Source organism: Leucoraja erinacea, chromosome 12 (genome assembly GCF_028641065.1).
Source record: "Leucoraja erinacea ecotype New England chromosome 12, Leri_hhj_1, whole genome shotgun sequence".
In the NCBI taxonomy this organism is placed as follows: Eukaryota; Metazoa; Chordata; class Chondrichthyes; order Rajiformes; family Rajidae; genus Leucoraja; species Leucoraja erinaceus.
In genome coordinates this window covers 48,146,587-48,169,502 of record NC_073388.1, presented here as the reverse complement: position 1 = coordinate 48,169,502, position 22,916 = coordinate 48,146,587, and the positions used below count along the sequence as shown (strand labels likewise).

Sequence of the window (22,916 nt, the reverse complement as noted above, 5' to 3'; positions counted from 1 at the left end):
TTGAGGGAAAGGTCACTCACTTCTGTCCCAAATTGAGTTTGGTTTAGTTTAGTATAGAGATACAGCGTGGAAACAGGCCCTTCGGCCCACCTAATGCACGCCCACCAGTGATCCCCGCACACTTACACCATCCTACACACACTAGGGGCAATTTTACAATTTTACCAAGCCATTTAGTCTATAAACCAGTATGTCTTTGGAGTACGGGATGAAACCGAAGCTCCCGGAGAAACCCAAGTGGTCACAGGGAGAATGTACAAACTCTGCACTGCCATCTCCCATACCCAGGATAGAATCCGGGTCTCTGGCACTATAAGGCAGTAACTTTACCGCTGGTCCACCGTGCAGCCTTAGATGACTCCTTATTTTTAAATAGTGATCCTTAGTTCCATATTTCCTGCCCACATTGGTATGTTAGAGGGGATTCTCTTGAACGTCTTCAGGTGTACAGTAGAGAGCACATTGACTGGTTGCATCAGGGCCTAGTTCGGCAACTTGAACGTCCTGGAGTGGAAAAGACTGCAAAAAGTTGCGAACACTGCCCAGTCCATCACTGGCTCTGACCTCCCCACCATCGAGGGGATCTGTCGGAGTCGCTGTCTCAAAAAGGCAGCCAGCGTCATCAGGGACCCACACCATCCTGGCCACACACTCATTTAACCCCTGCCGTCGGGAAAAAGGTAGAAGAACCTGAAAACTAATGTCTATTGTAGACAGAGCTTATATGAGGTTGTAGTGGACAATAGACAATAGACTATTATTATTATTTTTATTATTATTGCACCACTATTGCCTACTTTTTGAGTATGTGTGTGTGTGTATGTATTTATATATTTATATGTGCATACAGTATATATATGTATGAGGATATATATGTGTGTGTGTGTATGTGTATGTATGTATTTCTATATGTGTGTGTGTGTGTGTGTGTGTGTGTGTGTGTGTGTGTGTGTGTGTGTGTGTGTGTGCATGTGTGTGTGTGTGTGTGTGTGTGTGTGTGTGTGTGTGTGTGTGTGTGTGCATGTGTGTATATGTGTGTGTGTGTGTGTGCATGTGTGTGTGTGTGTGTGTGTGTGCATGTGTGTGTGTGTGCATGTGTGTGTGTGTGTGCATGTGTGTGTGTATGCGCATGTGTGTGTGCATGTGTATGTGTGAACTTGTGGGGATGTGTATTTATACACACTAAACTTTTTTTTATCTCTCTCGTTTATCATATTGTTTACATATTCTGTTGTGCTGCAACAAGTAGGAATTTCATTGTTCTATATAGGACACATGACAATAAAACACTCCTGACTCTTGACATCCACACCGTCAGGATCCCACAGGATTTTATGCATTTCAGTCAAATCCTCTCTCATTGTTCTAACTCTCGTGGATGAAAGGTCAGCTTTCTTAAGATGACAACATGCCTCTGGTAAACCTGCGCTGAACTGCTTTCAATGTATATTTCTATCCTTCCTTAAATGAAAAGACCAAGAGTGTGTGCCGCGCTTCAGGTGTGCTTTCACCAGTGCCCCATATAACTGAAGCATAATCTCCCCAGTTTTTACTGCTCTTATATACTTGCCTTCAGTGAATCACAGGCTGAGGGCACCCAGATTCATCTGCACCATTTTCTCACCAATTATATACTATGCTTCTTTCCTATTTTTGCTGCTAAAATTGATAATTTCCTGTTTTCACACATTATATCCCATTTGGCAGATCCTTGCACACTCACCGCCTATTTAAATCCCTTGTTAGATCTCTCATGGACTCTCGCAAGTTATCTCCAACCCATCTTTGTGGCTTCAGTAAATGTACCAACTATATATTTTGTTCCTACGTCCAATTTATCCACATAAATTGTAAAACGTTGAGGCTCCAACACCTGATTGATTTATTTACATCTTGCCAACCAGAACATTACCCGTTAATACCTATTCTGTTTCATGTGCACTTATTGTCATAGGATCAAACAGCAAACACACTCAACTAATCCAAGTCAACCAAGATGTCCCCTCCAAGTCATTCCCATTTACCCCTGTTTGGCCCACAACCCTCCAAACATTTCCTATACATGTACCTGTCCAAATGTCTCTTGAATGTTGTATTGCACTTGCCTAAATAACTTCCATACACCCACCACCCTCTGTGTGAAAAAGTTTCCCCTTGGGTTCCTATTGAATCTTTCCCCTCCCACTTTAAACCTCTATCCTCTGGTTCTTGACTCCACTACTATGAATAAAAGTCTATGCATTCACCCTCTTTATTCCCCTTATGATTTTATACACCTAGGTAAGATCACCCCTCAACTTCCTGCATTCCAAGGAATAAAGTCCTGGCATGTCCAGCCACTAGCTCAGGACCTTGAGTCCGGGCAAAGTTCTCCCATATCAGCATTGCACCATTTCCAGTTTATGAATTTCTTTCCTGAAACACGGAGATCAGGACGGTTTAATTCGTAAAGATCAGTGAGGACTGATCTCATGTACTTGAGGGTCACACTCTGATATGTATGTTGTTGTATTAGCCCGCATGCTCCCAAAATTCATCAAATACTTTCCAGGACTTCTTTTGTCAAACTTGGCATTGATTTTGTTAATATTTTGTAGACATAACTACTTAATAAAGGGATGGTCATTCAAACTGAGGAGCGTAGAAAATTATTCTCTCATTGAGCAGTGAGATCTTGAATGGCTCTTGCTGGCTCGAAGTGCCGAATGGCTTACTCCTGCACCTATTGTCTACTGTCTATTGAATTCTCTGCCCGAGGGAGTCGGTGGCCAGATCATTGGATATATTTAATGTGGTGACAGATCAAGGTTTAAAAAATCAAGCAATTGAACATTATGGGGCACTGGCACAGAAGATGAGTTGAGGCCCGTATAGACCACCCAGGATGATATTGAATGGTGGAGGCATTGAGGACCTTGTGGTTTACTCCTGCTCCTCTACTTGTGCTCTTGCATTCTGCACATCAATATACGGATCTGTCTTAGGAAATTGGAGATGGAGCGGGTAAAACCTATCAGGAAAACAAAATAACCATCCATACACCAGATACTTATTAACCCCAGCATGCTCAAAAGATTGAACACCATATAGCCAACATCATAAAGTGTAAATAGAAACAAAATGCTGGAGTAACTCAGCGGGACAGGCAGCATCTCTGGAGAGAAGGAATGGATGACGTTTCGTGTCGAGACCCTTCTGCAGACTGATTGCCTACTTATCATAACGTGTTATGGCTTGATACAGGTTACTGGCATGACATATCCCTCATCAATACCAATCCCCAACTGTCCATTTACATAAGATAATGTATCTTGCTCTACAAATTTGGCTTCCAAGGATCAGAGCTTTCTAACCATGTAAACCTGTACTTTCCAAAACCTAGAATTAACAGCTGATTAGCTCATTAGGCATCAACCCAAACTACTGGTTATCCCTGTCATTAAATTGCCTGCTATCGTATATTCATAGCCAAGAGTACAAAACGCACCTTGATGATCTGGGATGGAGGCAGTTATATGTTCAGTGAGAGAGTTTAAAATAATTTCATGGGAGATTTATTTAGTTATTTTACCGGTCTTAATGCACAATAATGGGAGAGTATTGCAATAAGCAAATATATGGAGAACGTGATAACAGAAATTGAGTACTGTGTTGTAGACTTCACCTTCAGCACAGCAGATGGCAGGGAATGCATTGTAAGGCTACTACACAGAGGAGTCATGTTATTTCTCGAGTGCAGGAGCATTGCTCACTTGGTTCACCCGATTCAAACCTCGGAAGCATAGAGTGCCCATAAGCATACGTACTGAAATAAATGTTACCCCTAGTTTCTTGTTTTAAAATTGTGGACTAAATATGATAGCCTAATATCCTGGGTCCTAATGCCCCCGACCCACTTAGGAAACCTGAACGGAAACCTCGGGAGACTTTGCGCCCCACCCAAGGTTTCCGTGCGGTTTCCATGCGGTTCCCGGAGGTTTTTGTCAGTCTCCCTACCTGCTTCCAATACCTGCAACCTCCGGCAACCACCTGCAACCTCCGGGAACCGCACGGAAACCTTGGGTGGGGCACAAAGTCTCCAGAGGTTTCCGTTCAGGTTTCCTAAGTGGGACAGGGGGGCATTATAGTTTAGTTTAGAGAAATAGCAGGGAAACAGGCTCTTCGGCCCACTGTGCCCACACTAACCAGCGATCCCCGCACATTACCCCACACATACTAAGGATAATTTTACAGGATCTTATAGCAAGCCAATTAACCTACAAACCTGTACGTTTTTGGAGTGTGGGGTCCTGTGACACTATGCGGGCAATCAGTAGGCCACCTTTATGCCACTATCCATAATAATGAATGTAGTAAACTGACCACCCACTCAAGTCATTAGATTGATACTTCAAGACGTGGTCAATATTGTGAGTGGTTCACAGCTTTAGTTCATTAAAGCTGACCTTTTAACCCTGGTGGTGGTAGATGGTGCAGCAGGGTGAGGAAAATGCAGTCTACAGCTGAGCTGGAAGCAGAGAATTATGTAACTGTTCGCCAGCATCTGTGGTGTGAGAAAGAGGGTTAATGGTACAGCTGGGCCAAGCTTCACTGGAAGGAAGCGGGCAGATACTGCAGATGCTGGTTTAAACTGAAGATAGACACAAAAAGCTGCAGTAACTCATCAGGTCAGACAGCATCTCTGGAGAAAAGGAATGGGTGACGTTTTGGGTCGAGACCCTTCTTCAGGCCGATACACTGGGTCGCAAAACATACTTTGAAAGTGTTGGTGGTGAAAGTGGTGAGTAGGAGAGATATTCTTTCTGCACAAATCACAAGCCAAAAGAAACGGATAGCGATGAAGGTCAAGTCCTGTATGCAGTGTTACAAGAAACTCAATAACTCCCATAACAGCAACAACAGCACCAGTCTCAGTATTGATCAATTCACCACATCCCCTTTGCTAAATACCAATCAGACTTACACCTGATACATTTATTGTCTAATTCATTCTCTCTCCCAGCTGCAAGCCTCACCCCCATTTCTGACAGCTCGCACCACCAGCTATTCCACCACAAATGTAATCACGCATTGAATGATACTCACTCTAACTTTCTAAATGCATGCCATCCCCTGGCAACTAAATGAAGTGGAGCCAGCTGCATCTACATGTCCCAATGCCCCTGGATGATTGAGTGTTGTCCTGTGTTGGGATGAGCCTTGCTGAGGCCATGGTCTTTGGCATGACTTCATCGATGGAATATGACCATGTGCCCACATCCAGTCTTTCCCTTCACATCCACTTTCTGTTTAATCCGTGTTCTCTGCTGATATACATGTTCCAGCTGGTAAAATCGGGCAGTTTAACCAGGCAGCATCCTTTTCACATAAGCCCTTCTGCACAACCACAAACTTAACACTTTTCATTTTATTTTTACACCTGGGGCTGGCAGTGAGGAACAGCGAGAAAACAATGGCAAAAAGGCACGGGACATCTCAGTCTCGTAATCTCACCACTGGTTCGAATATTGCCACAATTATACATGGAGGCATAATCTGAACTTTGGTAACACCAGGATTGAGGTCCACAAGGTCCAGGACAAGGGGATAAAGGAATGACATCCTGCTGGAGGGACGTTTGCAACATGCAGTCACAAGGAGCAGGGAGAAGTCCAGCACCATTCCTGATGCACTGTTTGCCCCCATGTTTTTGTATTTATCCATCACCGCTGCTTCGGCCGATTCTCTCAACACACTTCTGAGGCTCAGCCGTGACGCGGGATCTGACGGCTGATGTTGCCATCCCCATTGCAGCACAATGCAACAGTCGGCCAATGTGTGTCTGCTGCAGTGGATGCTCACGCTGCTGCAGGGCAAGCCTGGGCAGCTCAGAACTGCAGTCTGACAACTGCGGTGTGCAAAGGGACCTGCAGCCTCCCTCAACACTCCAGTACTCTGTCCTCTAACACACTCCAGGGAATGCTCAGCTGCCCACCCAACAGTATGACAGTCACACTAGGGAGCACTATCCCAGTGTGGTCCCCTCTGATAGTCACCATGTTGTACTCGTACACGGCTTGAGCAAACATGTATAAAATGAAAGATAGACACAAAGTGCTGGAGTAACTCTGTGGATGCTCTGGAGCTGCTGCCAGACCCGCTGAATTACCCAACACTTTGTGTCTATCTGGGGTATGAACCAGCATCTGCTGTTCTTTGTTTCTGCATCATGTATCATACGATTTGACCGGAAAGCACACAAACATAGTTTAACGTTGTATCCTGATGAACGTGACATTAATAAATCTATACCAACACCCATCTCTGCCATGTTACCACCGCTAGCTGTGTGTGACAGCTGACCACCTCACAATGCTGCCTTTCATGCCCAGATGGTGCTGCCCACAACCAACCCTTCTCACCACTGAACTGCTTGAGGTCACCCTCAGAATCAGCTACAGTCTCTTGCACTTAGTGCCAATGGCCTTGCCAAATGTATCAACACTGCACAGTGTAGGAGCAGCACATGGAGCTTTAGTGGTGGAGGTCTAATTTATAAATTTGAATTGGAATGGTTATTTTATAGTGGCCTTTGTTTTTCTAATGGAAGAAATTGGGGAGGGACTGTCAAGACCAAGACCCAGACAGGATTACACATATCAAGAGGGATATGGGGATAGTGTGTTGTACAGGGCATCAGCGTTCCTGGACTAGTCCAGTTTACTGTCCAGGTACACTCCAAGGTATTTATATTTCTTGGTAAACTGCACATCCACACCATTGATGGAAATATGGGACAGGGGTGTTCCTCTCCTCCTAAAGTCCACCGTTAACTCCTTAGTCTTGCAGGTGATTCAGCCCACATCACTCAACCAAGTGGTCAAATCTGAGTCAAAAAGAAAGGGCCATCACACACCAGGTGTGAGCTATGGACATTGGAAAGGTCATAAGGAGGTACAGAAACAACATATCGATAAAGTTGCGAGATGTACAAAAATAATAGCACTGTGGGGGAGGGGGAAGAAGAAAGGGGGACCTGGTGCGGGATACTTTGTAACTTTGTCACCGACTTTACGTGGCAACTATTTTCATGCAGTGGGTATACAAGCAAAGGATTTCACTGTGACATGTCACATGTGGCAATAAAGTATTCAATTCAATGGCCTTTGATTTTCTAACGCTATGAGGTTTGGCAAAGGGAAGGATGGTACGAGGAACTGGACGTAGTTGGTCCAGAATCTCACTCAGACGAGTTCCTCATGGACCATTGTCTTTTCTTCCTCTTCCTCATCATCCACACTCTTCTTCTCCCATTTCTCCCATTCTTCAGCTGCATACTTTATAGTTGATGGGAAGGGCTCTGCGCTCGTCATAGGGATTACTCAGTATGGTGTGGTCTACCATGAGTAATGCTGCAAATCAGGGGGCAACTCAGGCACACTTTGATTATCTCCACTCCACTTGCACCAAGGCAATATCTGCACACATATGACCAGACCTTGCCAGTGTTTTTTTTGGCAAGATGTAAGAAAATGCTCTCACTTGGATACAGTGCATCTCCTTGGATACAGAGCAGCAGTGATCTCCCTCGTCCAAAGGACTACAAACTGTGGGATGCTGCGAATATATTCAACTCCATCCTGAGAACCCAGGCGGTTGAATTATCACTGTTAGAGACACTTGGAAAGCTCCTGCCCAGCCCTGGGGCTGCAGCTGACGTTGCAGGAGGTGGCAGATTTAAGGGAAGATGCTCTATGAAGCACAGATGCCTCGGATACTGTTACTCACTGATGTTGAATGATGAGAGAGAGTCCTCCCAAAAACATTGTGTGGGCATGTAGTGTGAGGACTCTCACTTCCTCCTGCCTTGCTGCTCATTATGTGGGATCGCATGTGATTGCAACAGATATACAGCACAGAAACACCCATTCTGTCCAACCTGTCCAACTGAGCTTCCTCACATCTTCTTTCCTGAGGTAAATCTCTCAGCACAACCTTCCATTTCCTTCTCGTTTGTCTATTTATCCAAGCTCTTCTTAAACATTTCTGTGCTGCTCAACTCAATCACACTATGCGGTGGCAAGTACCTCATTCTCCTCACGTTTTGGAAAATAAATTTCTTCTGAATTTCTCACAGAATTATGTTGTGACTGCTTTATCTTGATGGTTATGCTCCTCCCCACAAGAGGAAATACTATCTCTTCTTGAAACTTTTCATCACACAAAAGTAACACAGTATACACTTCAGCCATCGTTTCTCAGTGGAAAAAAGAGCCAGCTGGTTCCTCCTTTCCCGATGTGCATCCCCTTGTGTTGCCAGCAATGTTGCACTTCAAGACGAATCCCTCCAAGCATATCCGCCTCGAACCATAGGAAGCCCAAAATCACCTGATGGCCTTTCAGCACACAACTCCCTGTCGTTTTCTGCAACTTGAATTAACTCTGGAAAGCTCCAAATGATGATGAACCTTCAATAATAGCAATAAGACATGGGCTGTAACTCATCTGTGTCGGTGCTGATGCTGTGAGCAATGCATGGGTGGACGGGGTGTGGTGCGTTGCTGGGAGGGGAGTGGACACAGGATACTGCTGTTCAACCAAGCACCTTCAAGAGACTCACATGAGCTGTAGTGTTGAACTCTAAAATGACAACACTGGCATTGAATCAGCATGGCTGGCTGATTAGCATCACAATCTATATTGTCTACATACTCTGGCAGGTATTCAGTATTCACTCAACAAACTAATGCTCCAGACTGTTTTTCCAGAGCTCTAAGGGCCCTTGTGGTGTCATGGAAATGGGCACACTGAACGTGCATCCAAGTGCAGGAAGAACACCCACTTGTGTCTCTCCCACGTGCTCTTGTCTTCAAGGTTTGCACACTCATTCACAAAGGAGTTTACAGTCACTCTTCCCATTACAACTGATTAGCTTGATTCCTAGTCTGTGACAAAACTAGTTTTAGATGCAAACAACGCTGTTATAAGTCAGGGGTTAATTGATGAATGAAAAATTTAAGTACATGATAATTGACATTTGAACATTTGCATTTTCCCAGAAAATGCAACTTTTCGAGAAAACATATCTTCCATCTTAGTGACGAAACATTCATGGAAGTCAATACATTTTCTTTCACTGAAATCGAGAACCAGTCTCGATCATCACATCTCCTGCAACCCATTTCATATTTCTCACAGATAACATCACAAATCAGAATAAACAGCGCTGTGAGAAGAGTTTCATAGCAACCTGTTTCAAAGCCAGCTCACAATCTGTTCAAGTTGAAATGTTCACCGTTCATTATTGTAAATACTGTTTTTAGTCAGAATCCCGTTTGTAATGCATTTGCCGACAACCTTATAACTTCCCAACACACTTTGTCTATATCCCAGCACTTTGCACCATTCACCTGTTTTGAACATATTCCTGTGACATTATATTGAAAACAACACCAATATTAGTGTTATGCATGTTAATGTGATGGGGAAGAACTTCATAAAAGTTGCACCGAAATAAACTTGATGTAAACCTTGTTTGCCATCTGATAAATAATCTTTCCTGACTCTCAGTTATCCTCATGCATCCTTTCCTGCAACCATGTTATAGAATCCCAGTCTGCTTCTACATCACCCACAGTGGCACATACATCCTCCCCTACATACTGGCTGAAATAACACCTGTCACACACTGCCACTCTCACTATCTCCCGGGATCTCATTCCAATGCAAAGCTTTCCCTCCAGGTACAACGTCCAAACTCCTGCCCACACAACCTCTGCCCCTTCCCCGTGTAAAACCCCAAGCAGCTGACCCCATGATCTTTGACAGCGCCTGACTTTGCACTGTTCAAAGGATTTCCTCCTTCTCCTGTCAAGCTTTTAAAAACAATTCACACACACAGGAGGAACTTGTTGCCTCACTGCCGCAAAGACCCTACCATTTCAACTTGAAGGTTAAATGATGGGCTGAACACAACCGACGGCGAGATGTATATGGACCTTACCATGCAGTCGCTCGGACATGATGTGACCGAGTAGCCCGACTCCATGTACTTGTCCAGCAGTGTCTCGAATTCCTCGTATTTTTCCTGAGCGTGTTGGTCCTCCATCTGATAAGCCTTGATGCAGTCGCTGCAGACAGACCGGGCCCCTCCATCATCTCTGATCCGCATATCCAAACTGCAGTTTAACCCGTTCGGGTTAACATACTCTCGCAAAAGATCAGCAATGGTGTAAGAGTGACAGAAGGAGAGCCTGAAATGACTGAAATAAGTCCAGAGGCAGGCGGTATCCAAGCCCTTGGGATATCGACAGGCGGACTCCAAGTCTTCCAGGTGCCCGGTCAAATTGGTCAGAGTGCGGCCGCAGTCCCCTCGCCTCTGCCTGTGCTCCCCAGTGTGTGATGCGGCCGGGTTACTGCTCCCCGACGGCTGGCTCCAATTCCTGCCCGAGGGTTCCCCGCTCCTCAGCCTCGTACCGGCGCAAGAGCAAAAATAATCAGACAAGAGCAGGGCGAAAATGAGCAGAGACGCTAAAGACATTGGCCATCTCTCTGCCCTCTGTGTATCCACGCAGGCTTTCTCGTTCGCTGTGGGTGCAAAACAGATTTTCAAGACGGCATTACACATCCAAGGTCCTCTGATCATATTTTGGAGGGGGAGGGGGGGAGAAAGGTGGGGAAATAGGGGGGAGGGGGCTTTCCAAGTGCTCCCAGTTCCCAATGTCACTTTTGCAGTGTTGCTGTGTGGTGAGTTGCAAAAGAGGGGCGCAAATTGCCCCTCATTTCCTGGTCAAAAATAATCCATTGCATTTTGTTGGAGAATGCATGCTCCATCTGGACAAAAAAAAAGAAGAAGGGAGATTTTTTTTTTTTGGTAATTAATTAATTAAATATATTTTTTCCCCTTCTTCTCCCCCTTCCCCATCCCTCACCCACCCACCCCCATTACCACCCCCCCCTTCCCCTCCCCACTCCTTCCCCTCCACCCTCCATCCATTTCACTGGTTGAAGGCTAACTGACTAATATAAAACGCCAGTGCGCACCCACTATTAGTGTGAGGAGCACGATCTATCAGCAATCCATCGCGATCATGGTTCTTCACTCCCCCAGCCCGCTTCCGCCGGTGTCCTTGTCCTCATCCCGGGGTACCATCCTTGTGCTGTGACCCCTGAAGCTTCTCTGTCTCTCTCGCCCACTCTCTGTCTCTCTCTCATTCCTCTTCCCCACGGCCACCACTAACCCACTCCCCCCCCCCCCCCCCCCCCCCCCTTCAACCTTCCAACCTCAAATTGTCGCCATCTTCAACGCGATGTGTACACCTTGAGATGTTTGGCTAGGTCCTGGCGCCTGCGCTTTGCTCCGGCTTCGGGGAAATTGACAGAGCCATTCAGAGCGAAACTGCCTTAGCCATTCACTCACCGCGGTCTCTGTCTCTCTCTGTCTCTCTCCCTCTCTCTCTCACACACACACACCAGACAGACAGACTCAACACCACAACCCTCCTACACATACAATCTTGCAACCTCCGCTCTCTCTCTCACACACACACTCTCTCTCTCTCTCTCTCCCCCCCTCCTCCCTCCCTCCCTCCCTCTCTCTCTCTCTCTGTCAAGATTTTAAAGTGTGTTTCAGCTGAGCACCAGTTGAGAGAGGTCAGTCAGTTTGAGGACGGAGGGGAAGGGGCGGCGAGAAATGGGGGGGGGGGGGGGGGGGGGGGGGGGGAGGTTGGGTGATGGCAGAGAGAGGTGTGTGTGTGAGCTGTTCCGCACACGTCCCAGAAATTCTCCGCTCTATTCATAAATAAGAGAAATATTCTTCGGCGCATATGTGTGATAGGTATGCCGGCAACGTGAATCAAGAGCAAGCCGTCGGTATAAAGGAGCAGCGATCCGGAACCCTTAAAAAAAAAAAGGGCTAAAGGTGGACAAATGTATTTTAATACAGGTGCATGGTTGCATTTGATGGAGCATTAAATGCATGTATAATGAAGCAAGGGACTGGGTCCCCAGCGAGGTCCAAATGTAAGTGTTTTGCTGATCATTCACTGAAATCATTCAATGTGAAGCGGTTCTGAATGAAACTAATCATGCACTGGGATTTATTTCAAGAGCATTTTACAATATGTCAAAACAAGTTGTTTAACATCTAATTTTAACATGGATTTTTGGTGGATTCTCATTTGGAATACTGAACACAACCTTATGGGTGTTCTATTTTTAAAAGGGAAAATGAGGTGTGACCTCAAATTTGTTGTCACCTCTCAAAAAAATCAGTGCTCACGGCTAAATATCTAAATCTGTCCATTTGAAACTCACACCCAGCACTACAGTGAAGTCATGTGAGATCCTCTGGGACTGTAACTGTGGTACATTTTCCTTTTTCATCTTTACTTTTTTGTCGTCTTCGACACAACTGGTTACACCATGTTCTTCCAGGGCTTCATCTGTATCGTCCAGTTTAGTGGTCCTAACAGTAGACACAAAATGTTGGGGTAACTCAGCGGGACAGGCAACATCTCTGGGGGAAAGCAATGGGTGACATTTCAGGTCTAGACCCTTCTGCAGACTGTCTCCACTCTTCTCCACTGCATTCCTACCCAGGTTTGTAGATCCCTTAAAGTGACACATACCTTGCAAGGTGAAGAAGGATTAATATATGATTGCGTTTAGGCCTGCACTCAATGCCAGTCAGTCAGGGCATTGATTACAAGTTGTATCTTTACAGGACTTCAGTTAGGCCACATTGTGCATTTCTGGTTACCCCGTGATGAGGACAGATTGGAGAGAATGCAGAAGTGGTTTACCAGATGCTGTCTGAATTAAAGGATGTTACCTATAGGTTTAAGGTGAAGGGGAAAAGATTTAATAGGAATCTGAGGGGTAACATTTTCACACAAAGGGTGGTGGGTGTATGGAACAAGCTGCCAGAGGAGGTAGTTGAGGCTGGGACTATCCCAACGTTTAAGAACCAGTTAGACAGGTATATGGATTGGACAGGTTTGGTGCGATATGGATGAAATGCAGGCAGGTGGGACTAGTGTAGCCGATGGGGCAAGTTGGGCCGAAGGGCCTGTTTCCATACTGTATCACTCTATGACTATATGAGATGTTAGACAAACTTGGATTGTTTTCTCTGGAGCATCTGTGGTTCAGGGGAGACCTGATAGGAGTATAAGCAACTATGAGAGGGTAGACAGTCCGAATCTTTTTCCCAGGGTGGAAATGTCAAAGACTACAGGGCATAGCTTTAAGATGTGGGGGGAGGGCAAGGTTTAAAGGAGATGTGTAGGCAGGTTCCTTGCACAGTGAGTGGTGGGTGCCGGCAGCATGCTGCCAGTGGGTGGTGGTGAAGGTCGACACAAGAATGGACACAGGGATAGGCAGGGAATGTAGTGAGTTAGTTCACGTGCAGAATAGCGAAAGGCGTGGATAGAGAGGATGTGGAGAGGATGTTTCCACTAGTGGGAGAGTCTAGGACCAGAGATCACATCCTCAGACTTAAAGGATGTTCCTTTAGGAAGGGGATGAGGAATTTATTTAGTCAGAGGGTGAATCTGTGGAATTCATTGCCACAGAAGGCTGTGGAGGCCAAGTCAATGGATATTTTTAAGGCAGAGATAGATGGATTCTGCATTGGTACGGGTGTGAGGGGTTATGGGGAGAAGACAGGAGAATGGGGTTAAGAGGGAGAGATAGATCACCCATAATTGAATGGCAGAGCAGGCTTGATGGGCCGAATGGCCTAATTGTGTTCCTATCACTTATGACCAGACAGAGGAGATGAACAAAACTTGGCATCATTTTCAACATGGACATTGTGAATCAAATGGATGTTCTTGAATACTGTTCTATGTTGACCCATCCAATAACCACAACATGAATCCAGAAGAGACTTCTTTATTTGCCCGGACCTTTGGATTGCTCAAAGATCCATACCTGGCCTGTTCATCATCTCCACACTATCCCTGGGCAGCTGCAGACAAATCTATTGACTGTTTCTGCCAATGAAGAAATCCGGCATGGCTTCCATGGCCTCCACATAGTCAACTCAACAAGAGAATGTTCTATTGTTGGCCTCTTCCAGCAGGAAAACCACCAATGCTTTCTATTCAGATGAACAGTAAAATTGTTCTGTGTGCCAGTGACATCATGAGGATCAGAAATGTAAGATGCCCGAAGAAGGGTCCCGACCTGAAACGTCATCTATCCATGTTCTACAGTGATGCTCCTGACCCACTTAACTACTCCAGACTTAACGCCTTGCCTTTCTAAACCAGCATCTGCAGTTTTTTGGGGGGTTTTAATTTATTTTTGTTAGAAGTAAGTACAATACTGTGGTACCTCATACCCTAATACTTGTTGACATATTACATTTCATATACAACTTCTTATTTTTTAACTTAATAGCAAAACAGGAATAAGGAAGAAAAGAGTAAAAAAGAAGAGATTGACATAAGTGGTGCATGAGATCAGTTTCTTGTTTCTACAAGATGATGTTTTAACCATATAACCATATAACAATTACAGCACGGAAACAGGCCATCTCGACCCTTCTAGTCCGTTCCGAACACATAATCTCCCCTAGTCCCATATACCTGCGCTCAGACCATAACCCTCCATTCCCTTCCCATCCATATAACTATCCAATTTTTTAGTTTAGTTTAATTTAGTTTACTTTAGAGATGCAGCATAGAAACAGGCCCTTCAGCCCATCAAATCCACACCAATCCATTAATCTGTCAATCCAGTATCTGTGTTATCCAACTTTCTCAACCACTCCTTATACACCAGGGGTAATTTTACAGCAGCCAATTAATCCACAAACCTGCACGTCTTTGGGATACTGGAGCTCTTGGGGGAAAATGCAAACTCCACACAGACAGCACCTGGTTTTTGGCTCAAACGTGAGTCTCTGGCACTGTGAGGCAGCCGTATTACCTGCGTCACCATTTGGGAGAGGGTACAATTCCCATGAAGTTAGATAAAGAGATACTGTCAATGAAAGCACTGTAGTTTCTGGTAAAGCAAAGGAGATTTCTCTCCTGCTGTTGCAAGTGTATTCATCAATGGGTATCCCCAGCAATCACATTTCCAAAGCAGAAAATTGCTGGTGCTGGAAATCTGAAATAAATGCAGTAATTGTTGGAAATACACAGCAGGTCAGACAACACATATGGAGAAAGAAAGATTTCAAGCTGATGGAACGCCATTAACCTGAAACGGTAACTTTGTTTACTCACCCCTGATGTTTCCTGACATGCTGAGTGTTGCCAATATTTTCCGTTTTTATTTCAGAAACGGATCTTGGGTTCAAGGGAGGAAGCTCAGCAGAACTGAATGAATTAGTTTTTCAGAATGCATATTCCAAGTCGTTAGAGAGACCTGCAAAATGGACAACCACATAGGAGATGGAATTAAACACAGAGGATATAAAGCATTACTTAACTTTATATTAAGGATATAAAGTTGCTTGGAAGGACAGGGACCGGTCATTGAAACTATATCATCTAACTTTGAAGTTGGGGAGAGGAATTGAGAGAAGGATCATCCAAATTTAAAATACACTGCCTTTATTAATGATGGAACCTTGCTCAATAGCATCATGCAAAATGAAACTGAATAAATACTTAAAGGGGAAGATTTTTCATTTTTAATAGTGGACTTTCCCATTTTGATATTGCAAACATTTTGAGAAACAAGTACCTGTAGATGGCTTCCGATCATATATAAATGGTATGCAAACCATCCACAGAAAGCCATGTGTTCCTTTTTGCAGAGATGCAGATCTTCAATTAGCCCGGTTGTGTATCAAGGGAAAGAAATGGTTGAATATTGGTAAAGATATTCCATTCTAACCATTTTCCTGTGAAGTTATGGTAGAAAATCTCTTCATTCACAAACTAAGACCTTGGATGTTCTGGATAAAAAACCTTTGTAACACACTCACATTTATCCTTCTTATTATCTGTATAAAAAGAAGTTCAGACTGCTGGGATGATCAATACACAGCTTGGTACAGATGTACGTAAATGCCAGTAGGAGGACCAAGGTGACCTTGAGACTCTTGCAAGGCGCCCATAAATAAATTTTATTATTATTATTATTACTATTTCTCGTGTTACTTCTTAATCCTGAGATTTCAGCTTGCTGTTCATTCTCTGCCAGTTTATCTTAGATATCCAGGATAGAATTGAAGACTATTCTGTATACAGCATTCACTTGAGGCACAAGGCAAGGAATATACCTGTACTGTGTAAACCAATACCAACACTTCACACATTATAACTGTATGCAGATATCAGGTGCACAAATTGTATCATAATGTAAATTTATGAGTCAACTAATATCTGATAATTGGAAAAAAAAAAGCAGAACAATGAAAGTTCCCATCATTTTTATTCTCCAAAGTTTTTTTTGATCACAGTCTCTAAACGGCAATGATATATTTATATTAGATATGCCACCTGCCATATGCTTGGCTGAAACCCATTGTCTATCATCGATGCAGGCTTAAAATAGAGGCAGAGAGCACACAACCTATTCAGTGTCCTTTCACCTTTCCTGGTATTATTTTAAAAATGTGGTCCCCATCCAACATTGCTCTCTTTTAGTAAGAAAGGGAACATTACAGAACAACAACTATTATTTCAACATCAATCTCTATAAATCAATGGTAAACCATTCATTACCTTTAAAAGACATTCTGTGGAATTTCAGATTAGTAGAGCTATTCTACTGATTTTGGAGCCAGATTTATTAAGTTACAACAATGTCCAAGTATGGTGCTCATTAAAGAGCAACGATACAAACTGCTGGAAGAACCCAACAAGTCAAGCAGCATCTGCGGAGAGAAACGGATGGATAATGTATCGGGTCAGATCCTTCTTCAGTTTGAAGATATATCATCTGTCCATTTTTTCTTCACATATAGACACAAAGTGCTGGAGTAACTCAGCGGTCAGGCATCATCTCTGGAGAAAAAGGAAGGGTGCCGTTTCAAGGAGGTCCCAACCCAAACGTTGCCCACCTTTTTTCTCCGGAGGTGCTGCCTGACTGGCTGAGTTCCTCCAGCAAGATGTGAAAAAATGCACAGACGATATATATCCTCAAACTGAAGAAGGATCTACTTTGAGAATATGGTAAATACATATCTTTATACGTCTCCTTTTTTTTTTTAACAATTACTGTACTTTATTAACCAGCATTTAATTACTCTTAGCTGCATTATCTGCTTTTACTAATCCTCATCACACTCTATAAAGGAGTACTACTTTCATGAATAAGATCACTATGAGTATTTTGTAGTGGTGGGGAATGTGTGGCAGAAAATTAAAGGGGAATCAGAAAATATGTCATTTAATCACAAGAAAAGCCCAAGGAAGCAGATCTGAAATGCATTTTGTGCAACTGAGTTGTCTTTCTATAAGGAAATAAGTAAATAATTAGTCAAGCATTATTTTAAATGCTCCTTTAAGATTTAATTGGGTGACATTAATTTTTAAACCATGATTTTATTAGAAAATAATTTCCCAGCAAACAAAGGATACAAAGGAACAAAATATTTGCTATGGACAAGAGAGATGTGGGAAGCTGGTTGGTATTTAGAGGCATACAACTTAGAAACAGGCACTTCGGCCCATCTTGCCCATGCTAGCCAAGATTCCCCATCTACACTAGTCCCATGTACCCATGTTTAGCCCATACCTCTCTCAACCTTCCTATTTTACTTCGGAGAGTGACTACGTGAAGAAGCCCGCCAGGCGCATGCGTTGTCATTTGCGCTACATGCATTGCAACTCGTCATTGTTGGGAGGAAGGTAAGAGGACGTCGTTTATTTACTTACCTTTGCGTACAGGAAGGCTGTTGAAAGCTGGCAAGGGAGGAATCTGCAAGCAGCAGATAGCCAGCAAACAGCCACTAGCACGATGGTCCCTTAGCGGGAGTTCGTGCGACTCCAGCTCGGGGAAGGGAACCCCGACAGGAGTACCCCGGTGCCGTCAGACACCTACGCTACGGGGTCCGTGGGGCTGCGGGAGGACGGCAGGTTGAGAACCAGCAACAACAGGTAAGAGAAAATGTCCTTAACCTTTTTTCTCAGCATCTCCCATGAGGGAGCGACTGTAAACTTCACCCCAAACGGGTGTAGAGTAAAAGGAACCAACAACCCACAAAAACAGTGGGATGTATTAGTGTTCTTAATTACAGATAAGCTGCAAAACTGCAGCTGAACAGCAGCAGGCAGCCAGCAAACGGACGTCAGCGCCAGCATCTCCCATAAGGGAACGAGTGCAAATCACACCAAAACGGGTGGAGGAAAAATCAGCACCACAATCTCCCATAAGGGAGCGAGTGCAAATCACACCAAAACGGGTGGAGGAAAAACAGAACCTACAACCCAATAACTACATGGGTCTGGGGCTACGGAACAGGTAAGAAATTTCCTTACCTTTTCTTCTTGTTTCCAGGAAGACTGCCGAGCTGCCGCTGAACAGCAGCAGGCAGCCAGCAACGGACGTCGGCACCACTATCTCCCATAAACGGGAGCGAGTGCCAACTTCACCCCATACGGGTAGAGAAAAACGGAGCCAACAACCTACACAACAGTAGGTTGTATTAGTGCTCTGCCCCCTTTTTAAAAATTAGGGGACAATATGAGATTGCGCTCCTGCCGTGGCTAAGCCAGGTGGAGTAAGCGCAACAGGGGACAACAGCTGCGACCGGAGTCGGCTCCTGTAATAGGAATAGCTGTGCCCAACTTTCGCTCCCGACTCGCTCCCGCAACGGGCGGGAGAGGGAGCAAAAAACTAATGTTTCCCCACACTGGGTATGTACAGGAGGGGAAGCTGGACAAAGGACTGTCCATAGTGCTGCTAGTAAAGCTGGCTGGGGAAGACAGAGGCAGCCGGCAGCAGCAGCCGCCATAGGCACGTTTAACTCCCGTTATAAGGAGAGCAGTGCTGACCTGGTCCCGCACCGGCCAGAACACCACGGCCAGGCGGGAGACCATTCAAATAGGGCCGTTGATTTGACCAGTCAATAACGGCAGCAGACGGGTGGAATGACGCTCACTCGTAGCAACAACTTGGACCTGCAGGTAAGAGCTGCGGTCTTTTTTGCATTTCTATGCTGATTGCAGGTGCAGAAACAACGGGCTGCGACAAAGCTGGTGGGCTAGATGGAATCAGCTGTGCCAGATGTCCTCCACACCGGCCATATCCACTCCACGGAAGGAAGGACAAAGCTGGAGAAGGAGGACCGTGGAGCAGCGGGCAGCCAGCAGCAGCCAGCGGCACTTGGATCACCCGTAGTGGGATCAGCTGTGCCCGATGTCGCCTCCGCACCGGCCAGATCCATGCGGCCGAGCGGTAAGGCTAGACACAAAACAAACAAGGTCGTGGACTCGGAGGAGTCCGACTTTGCATAACCGCCGGTGGCCAGCGCCCGAGAGCGCTGGAGCTGGAAGAAGCGGTATATGGAGCTTTGCTCCAACGTGACAGACTCCGGGAGATGGAGTCGGGTCACTGTGGGCCCTATGATAAACCCACAGCAATACCTCTTTCAGGGCTGCACAGTGCTTCTACACCATCAGAGGGGAGCACTGCGGGTCAGTTCTGGGCTGACCTGGAAGAGGGGTCCGCGGAAAAAAGAGTGCAGGGGGTGCAGGAACAAGAGAACCTACTGGCACCCCCAAGCACCCACCAGAGAACTGGTGAAAGCTCGAAGGACCAGTACTCAAAACATGAGTCTTTTTAAGGCCATGGCCCAGGCCGGCCTTCCTAGAAGATGCGGGACCTCCAACGCCAACCAAACCGTAAATCCAGACCCAGCGCTACAACAACAGCGAAGAACCTACAAAAAGGTAAACCTGCCACTAGTAACATGGAGGTAGGTGGGTCTGGTTCCCTACAAACAGTGGGCACGGAGATTTGGGTGGAGATACACTCTCTTCTGAATGCATGGAGCATGTTAAATACCTACATCTTAAGCAGTATCCAGGGATATACAACAAACTTTATACACAAGTACAGCCCTCCAGTTCAGCATATACTGAACCAAATGTTCGTGCTTTCTGATAAAGGAAATCAAAAGCGCAAGCTGAACTGAAACGGCTTTACATAAAAGGTGTAATTGAGAAAACTCAACACGAACCATTAAAATTTGTGTCCAATATATCTATCAAAACAAAAGATGATGGTCATCGCATCATCATAGATCTGACAAAATAGATACCCTTGTTACTGCTTAACTATTAATTCCCAAAGGTCACTTCAATGGTCAGCATCAATTTTAAAGGATGCTTACTATTCAGTGCCTATACGAGGTGACCACAGATGTTACTTAATTTCAACTGGATGGGACAACTAGCAGTACAAAGCACTGCCAAATGGGTTATCATCAGCCCAGGCTGTTCACAAAAAATTTGAAACCAGCCCAAGCGTTTCTACGGAAACGTATACACATGGTTATGGCATATTTAGATGACATTATGGGCAAAAACTTTGGATTTGGCCAAACAAACTGTAACAGCCACAAAAAAAAAGTTATTTGGGGAACTGGGATTCATTTCATCCAGTTAAATCTAAACTAACGTCTTCCACTACTGTGGACTACCTGGGGTTTTCACCATTGACTACGTTCACATGTCGGTGACTCTGCCTAAGGAAAAGGCTACAGGTTTAATAGAGGCTTATAATAACCTCACTGACATCAGCAAACCATCCATCAGATTGGTAGCTAAAGTAACTGGCATAATGATGGCTGCCTATCCAGCCACACAAATTTGGACCTCTACATTACCAAAACATATAGAGAGCAAAATACAAGCACTCTAAATTATGCAGGTCACTTGACAGATCTGTGAAACTACCAATCAGGCTAAAATGGAACTAAATGGTGGATAGATAACATCTGGCCTTGTTCCTATCCAAACATTGTCAGTAACCTTTTCCATGGTACTGCAAACTGATGCCAGTACCCTTGGGTGCGGAGCAACCAATACCACCGTGGTAGCATACATTAACCACAGGGTGGAAACAAATTGACATCTGTGACAATCTGGCTATACAAATTGGCAATGGTGTATCCAGAGAGATCAGTCGGGTATCAAAGAAATACAACTAGACTCTGCATCTGGAATTGGTAGTACCCGATTGGCCTACACAACCATGGTTCCCAGTGGTATCAAACATGGAATCAGAGACATGAACATCCCATCTGTTCTGGAATATCTGGCAGGCCTCCACTATGATGAGGGGCTTAGTTACAGTGCCATCAACTGCGCCAGAAGTGCCCTATCGACTTACCTATGGCAGGGGACAGACCATTACACTGTTGAGACTGACCCACTGGTACAAAACCTATGAGGGGAACCAGATACTCCCATAAATGGGATGTGAGAATAATCCTGAAGATGCTCAGGAATTGGTCTCCAGCAACAGTTCTGTCCCTACATAGACTGACATTAAACAGTCATGCTAATGGTATTGGTCACGGCACAGAGGATACAGTCACTGCAAAAAATAGACTGAACAACATGACTTTCTCAACAGAAAATATTTTGTTTCATATTTATGAGATAGTAAGCAGAACAGAAAAGGGATCAGCAGACCTCAATATACAATTAGGTCTTACCCAACAGATGACCGTCTGGGTATAATAAAACATCTGTCGTCATACATGGAGAAAACGAATCCTAAGAGGCTATGAAAAGGCACATTCTGATCAGCCACTAGTAACCACACCAAGAGTGACGGTCCAGACCATCTCAAGATGGCTGAAACAGTTGCTAACACAGGCTGGGGTGGATACTAAAATTTTAAAAATCTCTTTCCACCAGGGCTGCAGCTACATCGGCAGCAATACAGTTGGATGTACCAGTGGACCAAATCCTCGAGGCAGCAGGATGGTCTGGAGGGGAAAAATTCCAATTATTTTGTAATAAACCAGTAATGAAACCTGGAACATTTGCAGAAACAATTTAAGTTCTGTAATTAATTTAAACCCATATAAAGGGGTTATAAACTTGTGTTAAATATTTTATGATTTCAATGTCGAATTCATATCCAAATTATGTTAACACAATTCCTCCCAACAGTCAAGATAGATATGCCATTTATTGTCACTATACATGTACAGTGAAACTGAAAGCTGCTCGTACTCAGTGCATACATACAATTTTAGCACAAAAAACAAGAAACAGAAAAAACAAAAAACAGAAGGGAGATGGGGGGGGGGGGGAATAGGTGCACAAATTCTGCGGCGCTACATACATATATACATATATACAGATGGAAGTCCGTGTTGGGCGGTGTAGTCAGTGCATGTGTGAATTTGAATTTATAGTAGATATAATTCTTGGAAAGCAACTACTATTCCTGAGTCTGTTTGTCCTGGATTTGATGCACCTATAGCGCCTTCCAGAGGGCAGCAGGTCGAACAGTCCAAACGCAGGATGGGAGCTGTCTTGGATTATCTTCTTTGCCCTGCTAAGGCAGCGGGAGGTGTAGATGTCCATCAGGGAGGGGAGAGGGCAGCCAATGATCCTCTGCGCTGTCCTGGTTACCCTCTGAAGCCTCTCCCTGTCTGCCATGGTGCAGCTGCCATACCATGCTGTAACGCAGTATGTCAGCAGGCTCTCGATGGACGAGCGGTAGAAGGTCAGCAGCAGGTTAGAGTCCAGGTTGTGCTTCCTGAGGACCCTCAGGAAGTGCAGCCGCTGCTGAGCCTTCTTGATGACCGCTGTCGTGTTGTCCGTCCAGGAGATGTCAGCAGCGATATGGACGCCGAGAAACCGGAAGGTGTTGACCCTCTCCACACACTCGCCGTTGATGTGTAGGGGGGCTAAGTCGGTGCTGTGCCTCCTGAAGTCGACAATGAGCTCTTTTGTTTTCCTGGTGTTCAGAGCCAGATTGTTTTCTGAGCACCAGGTTGTCAACTT

At 44.9% G+C, this 22,916-nt stretch overlaps 1 protein-coding gene and 1 long non-coding RNA gene across 2 annotated transcripts in view; both read right to left on the bottom strand.

Moving 5' to 3' along the window:
• The window catches only part of LOC129702349 (NALCN channel auxiliary factor 1-like), a 475,149-nt gene extending 464,343 nt beyond the window's left edge, over positions 1-10,806 (bottom strand). Inside the window, exon 1 of the mRNA XM_055644110.1 lies at positions 9,983-10,806. Coding sequence (XP_055500085.1) covers positions 9,983-10,624 — 642 coding nt within the window. The 5' untranslated portion in view covers positions 10,625-10,806. The remainder of the gene's footprint in view (positions 1-9,982) is intronic.
• A 1,112-nt stretch (positions 10,807-11,918) lies between these two features.
• Positions 11,919-21,603, bottom strand: LOC129702348 (uncharacterized). The gene is made up of 3 exons (XR_008724368.1): positions 18,066-21,603; positions 15,219-15,360; positions 11,919-12,445 (listed from the first exon to the last, which is right to left on the bottom strand). It is a non-coding gene; the product is annotated as an uncharacterized LOC129702348 (long non-coding RNA).
• Positions 21,604-22,916: the final 1,313 nt, after the last annotated feature.